The following is a 22,656-nucleotide window of genomic DNA, read 5'->3' as shown; positions in this document are numbered from 1 at the left end:
ACTAAGCCACTTTTCTTTTTATTTTTATCTTATTTTTTCAATTTTGAGTTATAACCCGTGTCATTCAAAAAATTTCCATTTGTAGAGGATGAAGGAAGTATATTACTCAATTGAAAATTGCACTAAGTCATCATCTCAACATTAAAAGCACCTTTGGGGTTCTTTGATCTCTTTGAAACAATGTGCCAAGAAAGAAAGTAGTTGTAGATTCTGATTGGAAAGATTTTTCTCAATACAATCTTAATGATTACTACTTTTCGTCCTATTTATGACGTCTACATTTTTTAATGTTATAAGATTTTAGATTGAATAGTTGAGTATAATAACATAAATTGAAAATTGTGATTTAATACTTTAAAGAGGATAGATGAATTTGTTTCCAAATATAAAAAGTGGACATCTTGGGTGAGACAAATAAAAAATGAAAGATGAACATCTTGAGTGGGACGAAGTGAGTACATCTTAATCGCTCAAAAATATCGTAGACTGAACACTTCCCATTACATCCACGCTCCTAGAAAAAATGTTTAAACGATTCCACATGTTTGCCGCTCTATTCTGGTAGAAAGGGATAATCCTGATGATTAAACTTAAGTTCCAAAAGATATCTTATTGATTCATTAGACATCAAATTGCGGTAAAAAAAACTTGAATTTACGGGTTAATCCACATAACATGGTGGAATCTAATTAATTAAAAAATCATTACTTCATCCGTCTCCAAAGAATATGCACTTTGGTTTCGTCACAAGTTTTAATGTGAAATTAGTAAAGTAAGAGAGGGGTAGAGAGAAAAAGTATTAAAGTATTACTATTGGAGAATGTGTCTCACCTCATTAGAGAGAAAATACTTTACAAAATTAGAAAGTGCATATTCTTGTGGATGGACTAAAAAGGAAATAGTGCATATTCTTATGGGAGGGAGGGATCGAGCATTGTTATGTTACATATTCATAAACAAGTTTTGCATGGACATTTCCAACTCCAAGTGTTAATCTCATTATCTTATCAATATAATTTCTGCAATCTTTCATCAGAGCGTCCTTAACACCGAGGGTCGGACCGCACCTGGGTCTCGGCTCGCGGCCTTGCGCGATGGAGCGACGAAGACGGCGGCCTAGGCCGCGCCCAGTTCCGGCCTGACCCAGTGATGGAGATTCCGGGGCCGTGACCCGTTGCGTCCCGGTCCGACGTTAGAGGGCCTTCGGGCCAGACCCAAACCCCTTACTTTTTTTTTGGCTTTAAATATATCTCATTTCTTCAACATTCTTCCACTACTTTCTCATTTCTATCCTCTAAATTATTTCAATTTTTGTTGTTCAAATGGATTGGTTTAACAGCGACGAACGCGAGTTGAACGAGTTCGTCAACGCCAACAACTGGTACCTACCGGGATCGCCGCACAGAAATGATACGCCTAGTCCGGGAGTGGCATCCACCACGGGCCCCATGGACTTGTCATCGCCGCCGATTAGCACTGATGAGTTCGAAATCAGTGATATGGAGCCCGTCGCAGGCCAGGCTGCGGCAGCTGATGATGAGGGGCCGAAGAAGACATTGTGGCTGGCCAAGAACTTCGTCAACGTCTCCGAGGATCCTATCGTCGGAAACCACCAGAGCGACAAAGTGTTCTGGGAGCGGATAGCCCAGAAATATAACGCTGGTCGACCAAGAGGGACGTTCGAGCGTAGCTACGTAAAGCTATGCAAGCATTGGGCCGGGTCTAGAAGGAGATGACGAAGTGAAATGGCAAGTGGACTAACGTAGTCAGGATGTAGCCAAGCAGTCACAAAGAGATGGACCTCGTGGCGAAAACCAACGAGGAGTTTTATGATGATGGGAAGAAGCACTTCAAGTACTACAACGTTTGGAAGCTTATCAACAAGAGCCCGAAGTACACCAGCGGGGAAGAAGCGACGGGAAGTGGGGTGCCGAAGAGAACCAAAGTTTCTGCCACCGGAAACTACTCTTCGGGCGAAAGAGGTCCGGCAATCGACCTCAACATGACAGACGACGACGTCTTCATCTCATCCCCTAGCACTCAAACCCGGCCGATGGGAACTAAAGCGGCAAAGAGGAAAGGGAAGGGGAAGGCCACTACGAGTTATTCCACTATGCCGCCGCTACTACCCAATGCTTATCTGGATAAGATATCCAACTCTATGTTGGATATAATTTCTACCTTGCGGGTGGGCCATCTGACGGAATTGACATCTAGGGATACCTCGAGAATGTCGGAGTTCGAGCTCGAGTTGCACCATGAGATGATCGCCTACCTTCGCGCACAAATGAAGAAGAAGTAGTTTTCTTTTTGTTTTTCATTTCTAGGACTTGTATTTTTAATTTTTCTAGGACTTGTAATTTTAATTTCTAGGATTTGTAATTTTTAATTTTTAGGGTTTGTAACTTTTAATTTTCAACTTGACAATGAATTTTCCGTGTTTTAATTGTTCAGTGTTTTTTCTCTCACGTGGAAAATATGTCGTAAATTGTGAATAGTGAAATTTAATAGTTGTGACCAGGATGAGGCCTACAGAGTTAGAAGAGTTGCGGTCTGTGACTGAAATTTAGGGGAATGAAGACGTGGAGGGAACTTGGGACCTGAATCCGGGCAGGGGTTAAGGATGCTCTCAAGGCTCCTAAATTGGATGGTCCTCCAACAAGCATTTTCTTTATTCTAGTACTCTTACGTAGTCATAGTTCATGACAATTGTATGAATCTAAATGGACCTACAAAATGGTGGTAGTGTAATTCAAATCTCTAGTGATAAAATTGAAACAAAATGAAAATACTACTCTTTTATTATTAGATGTGGTAAAAACCACAAACATCTAACACAAAATTCCGCTGCATATAAACTCAAACACAAGATATGTCTATACTACCAAGTCATTTACAACCATCTATCAAAAACCATCGAATAACGATGGCTAACTCGCACAAAATATGTCGAAACTATTTAATTTAGATATAGTTTAAAACATAACTCGGTGCAACCCACTTATCCGGTTGACTCTAAGTTGGGTTGGGCCAAAAAAAAAACGACCCAACCAACAACCTATTCCGGATATGGGCCTCGGCCGGCCAGTCTGGCCTGAACCAGCCCATTTGACAAGTTTATGCATTTAGATTTACGACAAATGCATTTATAGGAGTTGTCCATAAGGTCGACTTCCAAGCATATTGTCGTCAAGTGTGTTTCCTAAACTAATTTGTTCTATACAGCAAGCTCCAAGAACTTTATCCATATTAGAAGTCTAAATAAAATATCTTGATTTGTCTTTCCATGCTTTTTTATTAAAACTAATTTACAACAAGGAACAAACAAAGAAGATATTAGTAGATCTACAATCTTCCTTGTGGTCACCACTAAAAAAATCAAATAGTGAAGATTGACAAATTCGTGAGATCTAAAAATTTGAGTTTTCATAATTGCATGTTTGTATTCTCGAGGTCTTAGGTCTAATTCCATTAAGGTTTATAAAAAATAATTAATTATTTGATTAGTATTTGGTAAAGGAATATAGATTACAAAGAAATTAGGCTATAAGACACATGATTCGGTTAGGTGTGTCGAAACAGGTAGCTGGTTATCCCCAGTACTCACTATTGGATAAAAAAAATAGCTATCGGGCATTGTGGATATGAGGGATGCGGGTTCGGATACCCGACAGGGTAACCCGCAATTACGGTTATTTAGTAAATTAGGCTTGATTTTAGAATTTTTGAAAACTTGGAATTAATTTTTACTCCCTCCGTTCTAATAAACACGAGATTTTATGCAGCGTTGTTTTGTGAGTTAATGAAGAGAAAAGAAAAGGTAGAGATAGTGTTGTTTTCATTTTAGGAAACGTTTCATTTTTATTGGGACAATCGAAAAAGAAAAACGTTTCATTTCTAATGAGTTTTATAATAACTCAGTATTCCATTCCCTGTCCATCTCATTCTCATTTTTTCCCAACTCCTAAGTCTGTCCCGCCGCCTCCCGCGAGGACCTCCACCTGACCAAGCTGCACCCGTTTCTCCACCCACGGGTCAATGACATACATTCAAAGTTACCATTCGTTAGAAACAACGTTTACTAGACCAAATATGACAAATCTAAATTTAAACGAAGTTATGAAACACAATTCAACAATTGGATGCTAAAAACAAGAGTCAATTTCCCTTACCAAATTGCACTTTAAGAATATTGTATTTCAAGTCAATTCGCATTCCACAAACATATCAAACAAATTCTTGCTTGTCTATATGTAATCCAGATTGATTTCTTTCAACTCCACTAAAATCTCTTTATAATTATTTCTTTTTTCTCTGCCAACATAAACTCTCTTTTTTTGCTACAATAAGTTCAAACATTTCATTTCCACCCTAAAATCAGCAATCATTCACTACATACAATTTGCTATGATCCTAGTCAATGATGTTTTCTTTTACTGTCCTTGTCCTTGAGAACTTGAGGGCGATGTTGTCTACTTTCGTTTTTGTCAATCCACCAAACTTCTCATAACATCAGCTTCATCACCATAGTCGAAAAGTGAACTAAAATCTATCCATTTTGTAATCCCATATGATTGGAAGGCCATAATTGCATGATATCAATAGTGCAAGCAAGAATTTGAAGTGTTTTTCGTGTAATTATATATATTGGAATGTCATAATTGTCAATTATGTTGCTAGTGTAAACATACGATAATTGTTACGAAACCGATGTTGATGTTAAAGGGGAGTGATATAGTTTACAATTGCATCATAAAATAATATATGATCAATTGAATCGAATAATATTGCTTTTAATTTTCGGGCATAAACAGACACCAATATTTTGATAATTATATCATTTGACAATAATATAAAAGAAACATTAAAAATACTTCAGCGACACATAACATAAAGCAAAATTCATTGGATGTTGATATCCAAATGATAATACTGATTCTTAGTTCTTATTTTAGATACAGTTCTCATTTAATCACACTGTATATATATAATCATTCAAACTAAAAGTTGTTTTACTATTTATTAAAACGTATTTACATCAATTTCCAAAAAAATACACATGGTATCCTGACTAGCTACTATAGAAAGTATAGTATCCAAATTTAAACAATATTGCAACATAATACCATGTACTATCAAATTGCAAATATGGAAAAGGTCGATGAAAATTGCTAAAATTAAAATAAAATAATGAAATTGCTAAAATGAGCAAAAGGGGGTGATTATTTTGAAATGAAATCCTAAATTACACACAATCGATGTGACAAGGTTCAATAAGATTTACTGATATTTATATATATAGAGGAGCCTAGTTGTGACAAGCTAGGATGGCTTCCTCCTCAATTATTCTCAGCATGTGGTGCACTGCCCCGGCTATGTCGTCTGCTGAATTGAGTTGGCATCCCTCTTCCACCTGTAAACAAACAACCAAAACAATAGTAGTATTTCATTATCATTTTCATTTATTCACCCCAAATAAAGACAACAACAATATACTCATATATAGAAAAACACCCATTAAAGTAATAAGCAAAAAATTCCGTTTTCTGCTATCACAGCACATGCACATTTCAAATCATCAATTCCCAAAACACCCTCATGAAAAAGCAGTAATTACAGGCAGTAGAATCTTTTGAACAGTGCACATAGTTTGGTGCAGAAAAAAAGTAGATTCCTTTGCATGGTGAGGTGAGGTCATTTTGGACAGTCCCAATTTTGTTATTGCAATTGTAATGCATAAGAACAAAAATGGGGAAATGTTAGGGACCAAATTAATTTTGAATAATTGGCGTGGTTTGTGAGGGGCATGATGGCGTAATTAATGAATCGAGACAAGAACATTATTTTGTTGGATGGTAGAGACAAATAAAATGTATCCACACACATTATAAATACCTTAGCGCTGATGGAGTAAAGCACGAGTGATTCGAGTGTGGTGATGTTGAGGTGGAGGATTGTGAGGAAGACTGATTGGAATGAGGCCACCAATTTGGAGAGCTGCCGGAAACGCCGCCGCGATAAAACTCGAATGTTGGCGTGTGTCTCGATTAAGGTTACTTCTATGTCCGCGATTGCAGCGGTGGTTTGAGATGTGTATTTGTTGCTTAGTTGGGTGAATTGTGGGTAGGCAAAGAATTGTCCAAAGGGGCTATTGTTTTGGTTTTCATTTTCATAATTTGTGGCATTCTTCTTATCCAATGATGCATACTTCTTGGCTTCTAGTGACTGCACAATGTGCTCTAGCTCCTTCACAAATTCAATTGCACCACCAACAATTGAGGCTTGGTCACCCTGCATATATCAAAAACAAATTGAAATTAGTAGAGTAGTAATTGTACTTGAATTATTAAAAGTAAAAGTTGATGAGATGAGAATGGGATTTTAGTAGGACAGAGACAATAAGAGGACATGGGGCTGGGGGAGGTTGAGGGCGTTACGTCACTATATTCTGTTCTTTCAGAAACATCAGCAAGAAGAGCAAAATTAAATGCATCACATTACTAAATTATTGTATTGCTACAACACAACACCTGCTGTAAATTGTAATAGAGCAGCATCTCATATATATAGCCTAGGTGAAGAAATAATTTGTCACATCTGCTTGGCTAATACTCGGAGGAGAACAAAGACATCAACATATGTCCAAAACAGACACAGGTGAATGAAGAAGATGAGTGCAACAACTATTTTTCTTTTTGGTAGAAAATTAAACAGTGAACATCAAAATCACATTATTATGATGGAGTAATTAAAAAGGAATTTGGGTTCTTCCCTGAAATAATTAACTTCAATTAAAAAGATAAATGCAAAAAAAATGTAAAATTAAATTCTCACTCGTTGAACATAAGATTCCGGCATGAGAGAGCGCAAGACGGCGAGATGCTCATTCATTTGCTTGCGGCGGTTTCTTTCAACGGCAATGTGAGTCATTCTCTGATTTTCGGCTTCCTCTTTGTTCTTGCAAACCTTGGGCTTCCTCCGCCGCTTCTTCCGCCCCTGCGCCGCCGTCTCCGGCGGCTGCGGCGGCGGAGGCATGGAGGAGCAGCTGCCAAGCTCTGGAGGGCTGGCTTCATTGAATGGGGTTGTGTCAAACATGATGAAGTTGAGGAGCTCATTTGAAGAGAGTGCTTCAAGAGCCATTTTCTCTATCTCTCTCTCTCACACACACACTCACTTTCTCTTAATTTGCTAGTAATATTTGAGGTGTTGCTTTCATCTTTATACCAGAGATTTGAGAGCCCCAATACTATTGACTCTTGTTATATTTATAAAGGCTTCAATCATTTTATTGTCTTCTTCAACTTTTGAGAGAGAGAAGGAGAGAAAGAGAGAGAAGGGCTCTTTCCTTTTTCACCAACTTTTTTATGCAGAAAGGCACAACATCTATAGTGTCATCTCACGTGCATGATATCCTAAAGCTCATTCTAATTTTTTTAATTAGAGTTCGGATGAGGAGATTTCAGTGTAGTCCGAAATTCATAGGCTGGTCTGAATAACTAACTAAATTTGGTGAAAGGATTAGAATTGGAAAATTTCTAGGCTAATAAAACTATACACTAATTAGTCTGCAATTCGATTATGCCAACTCGGAATCTATAGGTGTGCCCCATGTGCGACTATTGCATGGTGTTCTGTCTTATTTTGTAACGGATTTCTCAAAAATCAATTATGCAAATTGTCGTGTTCCCTCCGTCCCAAATAAATCGAGAGGTTTCTTTTGGACATATGATTTAAAAACTAATTTTAGTGAGTTATGTGGAGATATGGTAAGATAAGAAGACAATAAAGTATACAAATTGAATGAAAATAAATTACTACGGAGTACTATGTAAGAGAATAAAGTAATTGGGGTTCAAATAGTTGATTTTTAGACTAAAATATTAATGACTTATTTAACTTGGGATGTCCTAAAAAGATATTCAATTCGATTAATTTGAAATGTATGTGGTATCTTTTAAAATATATACTATTCCATATTACTTGATTTTGTTTGGTTTATGTTGTCTGATTAATATCTTTAATTTTTTTAATGCTTTTATATTATATACTATAGGATATTCATGAATAGAAAATACATAAACTATTTTAATTGATATTTAGGTTTGAACTTAATTGAAACTCGAATATTTAGAACTAAGGTTGAAAATCTATAATTTAATAAAATTCTAACACGCATAAGATTAATTGGTAACCTGAGTAGGATTACATGTAAAATGATTACATTTTTTAATAGCAAAAGCAGAATTATCCTTAGTAGGATTAAACATTAAAAAGCGACACTTGACCTAGATTTAAATTTTAACTTTATCTGAACATATAAAAATATAAAATAGAAAAGTTTGGTGTATCTTAATTGAACCATCCTTAGTAGGATTAAAAATTAACGGTATCATGTCAATTTTGCAGAGTGTTTTTAAGGAAAACATGTATTTTTAAAGATAATTTCTATTATAAGGCCTTTCCATAAGTAAATGTAAACATGATTTTTTTAATCATATATTGCAGTTAAAAAACCCCATTGATATGGATTTCGGGCAAGATATATTGCACTAGTATACTATAGTAAATATAGTACGTATAAATGAAAATAATATGTATATTTATTTACATATAGTATTATAAATTTGTATATAGAGTTTTTTTGGATAACTACTATTGCTCCACATGACTGTACTCAAAATTCACAGAAAGGGTTAACTGACTTATTTACCCCTATGTACCAATGTCTCTTCTTCCCATGCACCAGAAACCCCAAAAATCTCAATTTCCACAACAGTTTGTAATGTTGCATAGTGCAATTCCTTTATCTCTTGTCTCTGGTCATGCTCTGTTTATAGTTTTCATACATTTCCAAGTTAAATAATGTATCTTGCCATTAATTTTTCTACATAGGACACTTGATGATATACTCCATTTTCTAATCCATAAATAAAAGTCTCATTTTATTTTTACCATAAATGGTAAGTATGTCACATATTCCACCAACTTATTTCACTCACATTTTATAATAAAATGAATATATATAAGTAGGACTCATATTCAACTCACTTTTATTTATATTTCTTAAAAACCCGGACACACACAAAATATGACTCATATTATGGGACGGAGGTACTTATTACAGTATACTTAAATTTAATAAGTCCTTAAGCCTCCAGATAAATATTTATTTCTTTATTAATAGAGGGATTTTTTTTTGTCTGCAAACTTTGTCAAAGTATCAATTTTAGTATGTAATATTTGAAAATATCTTCTGAGGCCCATTAACTTCGTTGTAATATCGTTTCAACTATTTTTTCACTGTTTCGAACTTTTTTTTGCAAATACCCGCAAACCCATGGAGGAGTACATATTCATTCATTTCTATTTATATTGTTACTTAAGATGAAGGGAGAAAGAGATAATGGAGAAGGACAGAATGCAAAAATGGGAAAGAAGAGAGAAAAAAGTAGAGAGAAAGGTGGAAGAATTAGAGATATAAAAAATATTTTAATGAAGAGAGAGATTAAATAGATTGAAATGTCATTCATCGACTTTAGGGTGTTTTCGACCAAAAAAGTTCGAAACATTAAAAAAGTAGCTCAAATGATATTACTCCCTCCGTCTCAGCTTAATTGTCACTATTTTCCATTTTGGTCCCTCCCAACTTAATTGTAAGGGTGAGCATTCGGGTTTCGGTTGGGTTTTTTGCCAAAACCCAACCAAACCCGAAAAAAAACCCAACCGAAACCCGAAAAACCGAATTTAGTTCAAAACTCAAACTGAACCGAACCGAACCCGAAAAATCGAAACCGAAAAATATATATAATATAAAATTAATCGAACTTCAAAAACGAACAAAACTGAAAAACCGAAAAACTGAAAAAAAAAATATGGAATATATATTAATATATATTTTTTAATTTATTTTATATATTAATAGAATATAAATATATAATATAAAATTAATAGAATATATATAATACATATTATATAAAATATATTAAAAGAATATATATTATATATATGATATAATATATTAAATTAATAGAATAAATATAGATAATATTACCGAACAGAACTAAAAACCAAAATTTTTGTATTTTTAAAACCCAACCGAACCGAAAAATCGAAAAAATCGAACCGAATTTCAAAATTTCGGTTTGGTTCGGTTCGGATATTCGGTTTTCGGTTTTTTTGCTTTTCTCTACTTGATTGTCACACTTCATTTTTACCATAAATGGTAAGTAGGTCTCATATTCCACTAACTCACTTCACTCTCATTTTATTATAAACCAATATAAAAAAGTGGGTCCTACATTCCATTAACTTTTTCAATCAACTTTTCTTTACATTTCTTAAAACTCGTGTCCACTCCAAAAGTGACAATTAAGTTGGGACGGAGGGAGTACATCGCAATTAATGGACCTCAAAAGATATTTTGAAATGTTATGGATCGAAATTTATACATTGGCAAAGTTCGCGGACCAAAAAAAATATTTCCTCTAATTAATATATAAGCTTCGATTTGAAGTAGATTATAAGTATCTTTTTTAAAGGACTTCATATTTCGTAATATTGGCAAAAAAGAGAACTGAAACTACTATATAAATCTATGAGTCTCTCTTCTTATCATCAATTGGTTTTAGGATGGAATTAGCGGATGTTTATCGTGGTATTAAAGTAGGTCAACGACCATGGGCCAAAATTAACGGACTCAACCAAAACAAAAACAAAAAATGACTGCCACCACAATATATTTGAGCTTTATAATTTGAGTCAGTGATCCAACTGATATAAAAAAGAAGTCTAACCCCTCCAAGGTTTACCTTGAACGGTTTAACCATTTGAGGGAGTATGTTGACAATGAAAACTAAAAAACTAAAAATACAACTTTCTATACCGGTGTAAATTAATTGACACAAAATTATATGTATGTAATATTTTGATATTCAAAAGTAAGTACCTAATTTTTGTAACAGAAACTTAAAAATATCCATTATTTTTATGTAGATATATTCTTCATCTCCAATTTCTTCATGCCATTACAAAATATCATGGTAGGTTTCACATAATTAGGTTTCTTATCGATACTCAAAAGAGATTGGGGACAGCCAGCTTATACAGAATTGAAGATAAGATCTATTAAAAATTGTGTCCAATTACCAAATTATATATCTAAATTTGCGAATGCTTCATTTTTTGTTCAATGAAAATTTTCCGCAATAATATTATCTTAGCCTTTGTCGAGATAAATTAGCATTAAATAAAAGATGATAGTTATAGAGACCTTCTAGCTAGAATAATAAGCTAAAATTTGACAACATTTTCTAGAATATTCGAAAAGTTTGCGATATGCTGTATAACACTATATTTAAGTGAGATGAATCAACTTAATTTTCATCACTGAAATTTGTATAGTGAAAAACACTAAATGTTATATTCCTTTTACTCTAAATTGGGATATAATACACCATTTAATCTAAAAATCAATAAACGTATACATAATATATGTAATGGAAATTATTATACATAAAAGCGAATCAATTGAAATCCCGCTGTGACATATGTGCACTATACACCAGGTTGCAAAGGATTATTTCGCCTATGAAGTATATTTATTAATTATAGGAAGTGAACATGTATATATATTATAAATTAATATGTGGCAAAGATCAAATTTTGTCCAAATCTTTAATTGTACATAAAGTTATAGGGGTTACTGTCCTAATTTTAATTATTTTAATCAATCACAAATCAAATCAGTAGTACATCATTTAAGCTATTCATTAACATTATTGTCACGTGAAAGTGTCTAATTACATGACAATTGTTGCGGGTTGTTAAGATTTTGGTCTAGAATGATTGAGTATTTGAATTATTAGGTCTTTTACTAATTTATGTCGTTTGATTTACCTTACAATAATTATCTTTATTAATTTTTAAAATAAATTCAGGAAAATCATAAATCATAATTGGATCATTGAACCCTAATCCATTATTTAATAATATAAATGTTAGTACAATATAAAAAAAAGAAAGAAAGAAAAAATACTAATGAAATACCAAGAGAGAATCTCCACGGATGCATTACAAAAAAGTAACAGAAGAAACAAAACATTCCACTAGATGGGATATGCACGAACATAATATTCAATAGTCAATTTCTAAAATTCGATGAGAATAATATAATGAATGCTAAATTACATAAGGTGTGAATAGAATTTGAACAATGATTAAAGAAAAGATGAACTTTTCCTAAAAACATTAAATATAGAAGGAATTTAAGTATATGATTGGTCAGATATTCCACAACAGTCCCACGGATAGTAAAAGCCAGATGAGAAGGTGAATGAACGGATGAGTTCTTTTTCATGGTGATAATTATGAGTAAAAAAAAAGATGATTCTCGTGATATTATTATGGTTTAATCCCCACAAATCTCATCATGCAAATTGATTTGAAATGTTGTTCCCTAGTGAATTTGATTCCCATTATATTATGCCTTACACCCAACTTTTATCCATAATTTTTCCTTTGAAACAATATCGTCCCCCCTTTCATATTTGTCCATTGCATTTAGCAACACAAATATATAAACTTCATTTTTTCCCCACCCAAACATGTTTCGCTATTATTACCAAATTGTAGAAATTGTTTATACTTATTTATGGTAGGTTATTATCAATATCAGTGTTATTAAAAGAAATAAAATTTTGTCTATGATTGTCATAAGAAGCCTAATCATATACATATTACATTATCATAAAAAACATTATGCTACATAAAAATCAATTCTAATCGGTGTTTTAAAAACGGGACCAACCGGCCGGTTCAACCAGTTTGGCCATGAACTGACGCAATGTACAGTCCGAATTCTACAAAAAAAATCAATGATTCCTAATCCCTATTTAAAAGGGCGACATCTTATGAGAACATTATCAAATCTCAATACACAGCAATAAGTATAAAACTTCTATTTCTCTTTTAAAGTGTTGCATTTACCACTCAAGATGGTATTAGAGCAGGTTAGAACTTAGAAACAACATTATCGTAGTCCTTGTTTTCTCAACCCTTCGAACCAAAACCTGCATAAAACATGTCTGAATCAGATGATAGAATAATTTAGACTCAACGACTCTACCAATTTCGCATTGCTCTTGACGATATGTATGATGAAATTTAGAGAGAAATACTGAAATTAGAGCCACTTCCCCCAGTAGACAATGCATGGAGTATATGCTATCGTGAGGATACTCGATCCTTTGTTCTATGAAATTGAAGGCTAAAAAATGAAAAAAACCAAAAAATGGGTAGAAATTCATTGGGTAACAAATATACTTTGAATAATTGGTCAAATATTGAATTAAAATAATATTTGTTTTAAAAGAAAACATAAATTAGGAAGTCCACCGCTCTGTGATTGGGCAAGGATAGGCGGGCGCATGGAGGGACAGCCTCCTCCATGCACCTGCCTCCCTACCAAACAACAAGCGAAGGGAAGCTACACTTGCAACGCGTCCTACCCCCGTCTCGTCCCCTGGGACAGAATCCCCCTCTGCATTGCGGATGCCCTTTGGTTGGGCTTTAGTATTGGGCCGTTTTACATGGATGGCCCTAGACTCATTTGTAACTGAAATTATTGGACTACCACTACAACAACAAAAAAAATTGACGATATTTTTTAATACAATTAAGGGCGCTAATTTGTGTTTCTAAATATACCACCAACGCTTCAAAAAGTGTCCTTATTGTTATTGTCTCAACTAAAATTAGAGGACACAAATGGAAGTGTCCTGAAAGAACAAAAGATTAAGTTAACTTGTCCTTAATTTATGAATATTTTTCTTTGCATCCTAAATTGTTGTTATTTTTTAAAATTTTCCAATGCAAGTAATTGCGTCTCGATTATCCTTAAAAATTACTACTAAGTTTTTTTCTAATGTACAAGAGGGTGCCAATATTTATGCATGATTACTCTAGAGTAGCAAAGATAGTTCTAAATGTCAGAAACTGTGTATTACTACTATTAATTTTATCATGGTTGTCAATTTGATCAAGGGCAGAGAGGAAAATGGATCGATATGGGCTGATCGTACCCAGCCCAAGTCGGATTAATAGTAGGCTATCATTTGGGCCTCAGAACGCGATCGTTTTGGTGGGCTTACTTTTATTTTGTTTTGAAACGCTCTCTTTTGAAAATTTTTCTCATTAATTCATTTAAATTTTATTTTAAATAGTTAGAAGAGTGCAAAAAAAAATTTTGAAAAATTTGTTTATTTGTAAGCAACATTTGGGCATCTGTCAGGCGAGAGGGGCTATGTCATATTTCTACTTTTAACATGTTCTGGGAATAGGACATCGAGTAAGCGTTATCCCCATTTATTTATTAGAAAAAATGCAGTCGAATATTTGTATACCGAGCAAATATATGATATAGAATCCAGTATTCATTCGGGGTTTTGTCCGGCTATAACTTATTATTATATGATTATTCATTTAAAATTAAGTTGTGAGATTAATTTAGTTGAAGAGAATGATTATAAGTTTAAGACTTGGCTGTATAACTTAATTACACATGTTTATCCGGTAAGACTTAATCTACAATTGTAAATGATTATAAGTCATACTAGATTGAATCTACAATTTAATCTACAATTGTAAATTTTAGATAGATTTGATTTTCACATATACGGATAGACTTGACTGTATAACTTAATTACGTGATAGGAATCATTCATTCGTAGACACAGTAATTAATCAAATTAGCATTAATAGTAATATCAATAGGCATACAAATACAAAGTCTGCAAACTCTCATAGGAGTACTAAACAATTGTAGAATCAAAGAGATTTGAGCACGAGGATAAATAAAAGAGTGATGAATCAAAGAGATTTGAGCACGAGGATAAATAAAAGAGTGATGAATCAAAGAGATTTGAGCATGAGGATAATAAAAGCGTGATGATAACCAATCAAATTTTGTACAATCAAAATAAGGTTATATTAATAATTTGATGTATTAATTATATATTAAAATAATAAAAATAGTAAGTGGATAAGTTAAAAGACTTATTAGCCTTTAACCTCCTTTTTTATTTTTATATTTAAATTTCCTTTTTATTGTTTTTAAAATTTGAATTAAAGTATGTACTAATTATATTTATGGTTTAAAAAAATAAAAAAATTATACCCAAATCATAAATATATAACCACAATATTATATACTTTTCATGTACCATCCATATATTTTAATTAAATGCATAAAAAAACTTATTTTTTTAAATAAACTAGTTTTTTATTGTAAATAGATTTGTTGTAAGTAAAAAGGTTGGTAGGTTGGTTTAGGCAGTGGTGGGGCCGGGCATGTGCATTGAATTTGATAGCCGCCAATCATTGGCTGCAATGCACAATTTTGAATAGGGGGGCGGTGACGTGCAACACGTGGTCTATCTGTCTCTATTTGTAATATTCTACCCATTATTCCCTAATTTCAATTAGTACTAATTTTTCCAATTATCTATTTGTAAAATCAGTTTTAGGCTCTGAATAACACTCGCGTTTTCTATTTTTGTTCATTTTAATGGACTTGGATGTGCATGTGACACAAAACTAACATATCACCGAAACATATTGGCTAATGCGTGGTTGAATATCATTTACAGTTTATATGATTGTTGCATATTTCAATCAAAGACACTTAATAACTTCAAATTGTAACACCTACATGAAAATGATCTATATGACCGAGTTATCTAAAATTATCTAAATACTATAAAGTAGGAGTAATTAATTGCTAATTTTTACTTGTGCGACATTTTGTTAGGGGAAAAAATGGAGCCAAAATAACCTATAAAGTATATCGTGTAAATTGAAATGACATATACTATCGGCCTAATAAGAATTTCCTATCAAATTAAACTAAAAACAGTAATTTAATCTCAATAATGCGAGGCCAGTGATATTAGAACATCTCCAATAGCGGCGAGCGCACCGGCTTGCCGATTCTTGGCGCTCGTCGGTCTGCTCGCCGAACCATTGCACCCTGCGAGCGCCAAATCGGCGAGAAAAACGGCGAGCGCTCGGCGATCCGCTCGCCGATCTCTTGGCCGCCATTGCAGGCTCCAGATCGGAGAGCGATCGGCGAGCGGGATTTATTTATTTTTTTATTTAATTTTCGAAACACTATATATACGCGATCTACACGTCATTTTCATTTGCACCACTTGTTTTAACGAGTTTTCTCTCGATCTTAATTTCTGTATAAGATCAACAACGCGAAATGAGTAACGCGAGTGGTAGTAGTGGTGTTAGTGGTGGGGATGCTGAGGAGTTTGAACGGCGTTTTAACGAACAGTTGGAGGCCTATACGTCCCGAGAGATCGACCGGCTGATACAACGGGCCTTGCAGCCGGCGGTACCTTGACCTCGACCCGTTATCCATCGCCGAGCAGTGATTGATCGGGACCACGTAGCTGCACATCAGCGGCTATTTGACGACTACTTCGCACCGGAGCCGCGGTTTAACGTCAACATTTTCAGGCGGCGTTTTAGGATGAGCAGGACCCTGTTTATGCGTATTGTTGATGCTTTGGAGCGTCGATATCTGTGTTTTCGCTTCAGGCACGATGCGGCTGGCAGACCCGGCCACACATCTATTCAAAAGTGCACTGCGGCAATCAGGCAGTTGGCCTACGGAAGCGCGGCAGACATGTGGGACGAGTACCTCCACATCGGCGAGTCTACTGCCCTTGAATGTATGAAGTATTCCTGTCAGGGCGTGGTTGAAATATTCGGTGATCAGTACCTTCGAAGCCCTACCCCCGAAGACTGCCAGGAGCTGATGCAGATGCACGGGGTGAAGCATGGGTTCCCGGGTATGTTAGGCAGCATAGATTGTATGCATTGGGAGTGGAAGAATTGCCCCGCTGCCTGAAAAGGGTTCTACACTACCGGCTACAAGGGAAAGAATCCCACGATGATCCTCGAGGTCATAGCTGATTACCGGCTGTGGATTTGGCATGCATATTTTGGGATAGCCGGGTCGAACAACGATCTCAACGTCCTCAACTCGTCGTCGCTTTTCAACGAGCAGTGCCAGGGTGTCGGTCCGACCATCAGTTTTGTCGCTAACAAGAACCAGCATGATATGAGCTACTACTTGGCGAATGGGATATATCCTAGGTGGCCCGTCTTTGTGAAGACGATCAGATGCGCATCAGATGAGAGGAGGGCCTACTTTGCGGAACGGCAGGAGTCGGCGCGAAAGGACGTGGAGCGCGCATTTAGTGTGCTCCAGTCTCGATGGGCGGCAATTAGGGGTCCAACGCGTTTGTGGCATGTCGACTGCATTGCTGATATAATGTACGTCTGTATTATCATGCACAACATGATTGTCGAAGATGAAGGTGTACAATTGACTAGTTGGGCCAACGACGATAATGAAGCCGGTCCAAGCCACGGCGTGGCCACCCCCAGCGTACGAAGTGGGGTACCTCACGATGAAGCCGGCCGCCTCCAAGCACATGCTGACATGCGCCAAGTGGAAGCTCATATTCGACTCCAAAAGGATTTAATTGAAGAGTTGTGGGCGCGGAGGACTGCACGGCGTTAGTTTTTTTTGTAATTTTGTAATTTTTTTAATGTACATTTTTTTAATTTAAATGAAATTATTGCATTTTTCCGCATCTGTGTCGTATGTTGAATTCCGTATTTTGTGTGATTGTTATTTTTATAATTTTGTTTATTATGGCTGGGCTATAGCTGGACTATTACTTGTCCAGTTGCTTGTCCTGATGATGTGGCAGAAGGAGTTTTAGTGCTAATGATGTTGCAGGAGGAGTTTGTGGTGGGCTAGTTTGTGGTGGGCTATTGCTATCGGAGATGCTTCAGTAAAAGGGATTCCGTTTAGACTATGAAATGAATTTGGGCAGTAGTTAATTTCAAAAGTTCACTGACATGACTTGCAAATTGCAATAATTCATCTTTTGCCTTTTTGGGTATTATATTTATTGAATTCAACTATGTTGGAATTTGGAAGTATTCAGCTTTTGGTCTGCTTCAGTCCAAAAGGACAGACTTAAAAAAAAGGGCAGACTTAATTGTCGATAATGCATATTTAATTTAAAATTAAAGTATAAAGTAAGAGTAATTGCAAAAATACTGTATGAAAAATTAGTCTCATTTGATTAGAATGATAAGATTAACAAATTATCACATATAAATAAATACTATAGTTTGAGAGCGTTTTTATTGGTATACCTTTATTTCGCTCAACATACCTCCGTCTATCAACAGAAGTCTTATTTTGACATTTTTCGTCCGTCCACCAATAAAAGTAGTACTTCCTCCGTTGCATAATAGTCGAGTCATTTTGTCATTTTAGTACGTTCCGTAATAGTTGAATCATTTTGTCATTTTAGTACGTTCCGTAATAGTTGAATCATTTTCTTTTCTAGTAAAAGTCAACACATTTTTTCCTCACTTACTTTACTCTCTCTTACTTTATTATCTTCTTATCTCTCTACGTTTTTCATTTTCTATTTTATTTCTATTTTATGTTTCTTTTACTTAATCCACTTAACACAATTTTTTTAATTTCTGTGTCAGAAAGAAATGTCTCTACTACTATGAAATGGAGGGAGTAATATTATTCACTTTTTTACCATTTTTAACAATAGACCCTATATTTCACTAATTTTGCCATAATAATATTTTACTCTTATAAAACTAATAGTATATAAAAAAGTAAGACTCATCTTCTACTAACATTTTCAACCCACTTACTATATTTTTTAAAATACATGCCCGAACAAATGTGTTCTTGTATTGGTGGACGGAGGGAGTAGTATTTTTACCCGCACATCAAAAATTTTTACAGTATAATAGTAGAAGTAATTTTTAAAAATATTATATATTGATAGAAGTATCGCGTAATTTATGTTTTGTGAAGGTGTTAAATTAATCGTTTTGCATAAGTTGAAGGGCGAAAGTGCAATTTTGGTGTATCTTTTTATAGAATGAAAGAATATTCGTAGAGTCACATCTCCATATAACAATCCTTGAATTTGTCTCTTTTGCTCAAAATTTATCTAACCCTGAAACGAAGAAGAAAGAGAGGAGAAAGAAGAGTGGAAATCCTCCCAACCCCTCCTTCTCCGCCGTGAAATCGCCGACACCATAAGCTATTCACTTAATTAACACTGTACGTTATTAATATAATACTATACCGTAGGTTTGCGGAAATCATTATCAGCAAGTTATAAATAATCCGGGAAAATCGGGATAAGAACAAATTGAAGCTCATTATTTGCTGTCGTTGACAGATTGGAACATTTTTGGCTGAGAAGATGGACGCCAAGTGTGTGGTGAAAGGCGGAGTGAAGAGTACGACGGAATCGGGGTCGGGGAGGTTTCCTTTGACGGCGTGGGAGGTGGCGACGGCCAGCGGCGTCGTTCTGAGCTTCCTCATTGGGCTTGTAGGGTTGTATCTCACCATGCCTGTCTCTGATTACAGCTTCCTCAAACTTCCACGCTCTCTGGAAGATCTCCAAATTCTCAGGTACTTTTTACTTTCGGCTGTTTTTTATTTCGTTTTCGGATGATTTTATGGCTGGATTGATTGTGCTTTCATTATTCGGAGAACATAGCTTCAACTGTTAGGTTCTTCCAATAAATTGCAGAGAGAAAGAGAGGCAATTTTAAGAAATCAAGAGATCGGATTTCATTAGGTTTTGAGATGCTCTGTTTCCACATCTAAGAAGCAGCTTAGTGACTAAACCTTAAAATTCGATTGTGGATTGGTCATTTTACTTCTTGAGACGAGAAAGGCCTTCTGAGTCTGATGCCAATAAATAAGTCTATTCTAAGTTCTTAGATCATGCTAAAAATGGAAAATTGATAGGGTGTGGAAGACATAGTTCCTGCATCATGGCTTTCCGATTTCTCTACAGGTCTGATTATTGGTTTCAGCAATTAAATGCTTCAGCTACTGGTACCTTGATAAATGTACATAATTGGTTCAAGTTAAATATATATCCCTGGAAAAAGCTTTACCAGATGGTCCAGCAGTCTAACATGTTCATGACTCATGAGCATTAAATGTTTTATACTCCTATATGCCTACTAGTTCAGCTTTGTGCCCTATCAGCTGATTGATATACGAGCCACATGTGATCCTCTATTTTTCAATTTCAGTGATTGTAAACAGTGGGCAGTTAGCTGTAAACTTGGAAATAATGAATCCTTGGGAAGTCTTAAATTTGTGTGAGCTGCAAAAGTGTTCTGTTCTGTTGAGGTTTAGTTGAAAATTGAATTAATGACTACTTGATCATTTCACTGGATGAAAATTTTCGTTTGAGCACATAAAATATAGTACTATAAGATGTTTGACTCTTTAATTCCTTTGTGTACCGTAACATTATCATGCTTTTTCAATTTTGTTGCATACATAGTTTCATCTCCACATGTAAAACCTATTCCTTATGCGTTTGGCTGTGGGTTGGTGGGATAAATTTAACGTTTTTGTGATATTTGTAAGGTCGAAAAACCTTGGAATGTGGTCTTGTAGTGAAAAAAGACTGCTATAAAATTTCTCCGCACTCCATAGCTCAACTAAAACCTTGGAAGTAGAGTTTCTCTCTTTCAAAACAATCTACTTTCCTAAAGCTGAAGCTGAACTTACAATTTATTTTATTTGGAATGTACTATTAAACTATGCATGTAAATGAAATTCACCAAACACTGTTCTGAGACTTTCAGGGATAGGTGGTATTGTTCAAATGTTTTTGCGACTGGGATTGGACTCATGTAACAACTTGTGACCACTCCCTGACAAGATAAGAACCCTGAATTAATACAACTCTAGTAGACATATGCAAATGATGCTACAATGTTGCCAGTGGGCTGAATCTAATTACCATCACTAGGACTTAATATTTTTTCACTCCCATATCTTGTTTCCATTTGATATTTTAGTCTCCTGCTGCACTGTATCCATTCTAGATGTTGTTCCTTGTGGTCTGGGCTGTCAGGCTTCTGCTTTCTATAGTACTTTGATCTGCTCCTGTCATTTGTCAATTTTCTTCTCAATTTTATTTTTCTGTGGGTTTCACTTGTTGTTTGCACTGTTTTTGTGCTTAGTTCCCAAATTACTGTTTAAAGATATACACACTGATTCAGATTATTTTTTTTCCCATTTGAAGGGATAACCTGGAGAGCTATACAAGTGACTACACCGTACAGGTTCTTGTGGGATATTGTCTGGTCTACGTTTTTATGCAGACTTTTATGATACCAGGAACTGTATTTATGTCATTACTTGCTGGAGCGCTTTTCGGGGTGTTCAAAGGTGTAGCTCTTGTTGTGTTCACTGCTACTGCGGGAGCATCTTCCTGCTTCTTCTTATCCAAATTAATTGGCCGACCACTCGTCTTCTCTCTGTGGCCTGACAAATTGACTTTCTTTCAGGCCCAGGTGACCATATCACCCGATACATGTTCATTTACTATCACTTCACCTTCTCATGCTATGATCTCTCTTACTTTTCTAGGTGGCTAAAAGACGTGAAGGGCTGCTAAACTACATGCTGTTCCTAAGGGTGACTCCAACACTGCCAAATACATTCATAAATGTTGCTTCACCAATTGTAGATGTTCCTTACCATATATTCTTCCTGGCGACCTTCATTGGGATCATTCCTGCTGCTTTCGTGACTGTCAGGGTATCTCCTCCTATGTTATACTTCTCAAATATTTTTTGTCTATTTTCATGGAATATTTGAATAACAAGTTTGGCCTGAGAATTTTCTATGCTTGGAGAATGGGGGCAAATGAATAGGTTGGAGTGTTCTGATTAATTACTAGGGATATGTCAATGAAAAGGTGTTATCCTAGAGCATTACTTTACCAAACAGCAAAAAAAAATATAAATCACTGTTGTGTGCCGTAGGCTCATAACTAATAGGCGAAGTTACCAATTAATCACTAGTACAACAATATATCATGCAGCTTGACTGTAATGGTAGTATTTAGCATATATTCACAGTAGCAAGTGTCAACACATTTACTGAAGAGATGAACCTGGAGAGCGAGTTTTGTAATGTGCGGTTTGGTGCAGGCTGGAATAGCTCTTGGCGACTTACAGTCAATGGGTGACCTGTATGACTTCCAGTCTTTGGCCACTCTGTTTCTGATAGGCATCGTTTCTGTTACACCCACATTGCTAGGCAACAAAAGCAAATGATGATGCAGTGCTACTATCCACGGCTCTGATGTAAATTGTAATATATAAACCTTTGGCACCGTCTCTGATCCCAATCGCCTTTGGCTCCATCACAGACAGTTTGCATATCAACTGATCCGATGCCTAAGCTCTTCAAGCTTCCTCCAGTGGGAGTGGATTGTAAATTCTTAAAAAGGTCTCTGGGGTCATGTCTTGAGATGCCATAGATCCTTCATTATTGTTGTACTATTATTTACCCATTTATGATATTATTATAAGCATTAGACGAATTATCTGCAGATTACAGATTACTATCAATCTTTAATCTACTTTCTCGTTAGTGAAGAGAAAAAACAAATTGGTTCTTTGATAAGGTATTACACTCAAAACACTTTTATGCGGAAATAAGTTTTAATTGTTGTTAAAAAGTCTCGACTATGCTAGAAATAAATCTCA

The 22,656-nt window shown here is 35.2% G+C and overlaps 2 protein-coding genes across 2 annotated transcripts; one reads left to right on the top strand and one right to left on the bottom strand.

The window, feature by feature from the left end:
• Positions 1 to 5,205: 5,205 nt before the first annotated feature.
• Positions 5,206 to 7,351, bottom strand: LOC121767120 (transcription factor bHLH71-like). The gene is made up of 3 exons (XM_042163314.1): positions 6,835 to 7,351; positions 5,896 to 6,291; positions 5,206 to 5,413 (listed from the first exon to the last, which is right to left on the bottom strand). The coding sequence occupies exons 1-3, from the start codon at positions 7,138 to 7,140 to the stop codon at positions 5,309 to 5,311; spliced, it is 807 nt and encodes a 268-aa protein (XP_042019248.1). The 5' UTR covers positions 7,141 to 7,351; the 3' UTR covers positions 5,206 to 5,308.
• An 11,694-nt stretch (positions 7,352 to 19,045) lies between these two features.
• Positions 19,046 to 22,493, top strand: LOC121768432 (uncharacterized membrane protein At4g09580-like). Its single transcript, XM_042164941.1, has 5 exons — positions 19,046 to 19,183; positions 19,305 to 19,540; positions 21,183 to 21,453; positions 21,530 to 21,700; positions 22,096 to 22,493. Exons 2-5 carry the CDS (start codon positions 19,329 to 19,331, stop codon positions 22,219 to 22,221), a joined length of 780 nt encoding a protein of 259 aa, XP_042020875.1. The 5' UTR covers positions 19,046 to 19,183; positions 19,305 to 19,328; the 3' UTR covers positions 22,222 to 22,493.
• Positions 22,494 to 22,656: the final 163 nt, after the last annotated feature.

Source organism: Salvia splendens, chromosome 15, assembly GCF_004379255.2.
Source record: "Salvia splendens isolate huo1 chromosome 15, SspV2, whole genome shotgun sequence".
Taxonomy (NCBI): Eukaryota; Viridiplantae; Streptophyta; class Magnoliopsida; order Lamiales; family Lamiaceae; genus Salvia; species Salvia splendens.
Note: the sequence above shows the minus strand (reverse complement) of the source record. Positions and strands in the feature narration are given on the sequence as shown.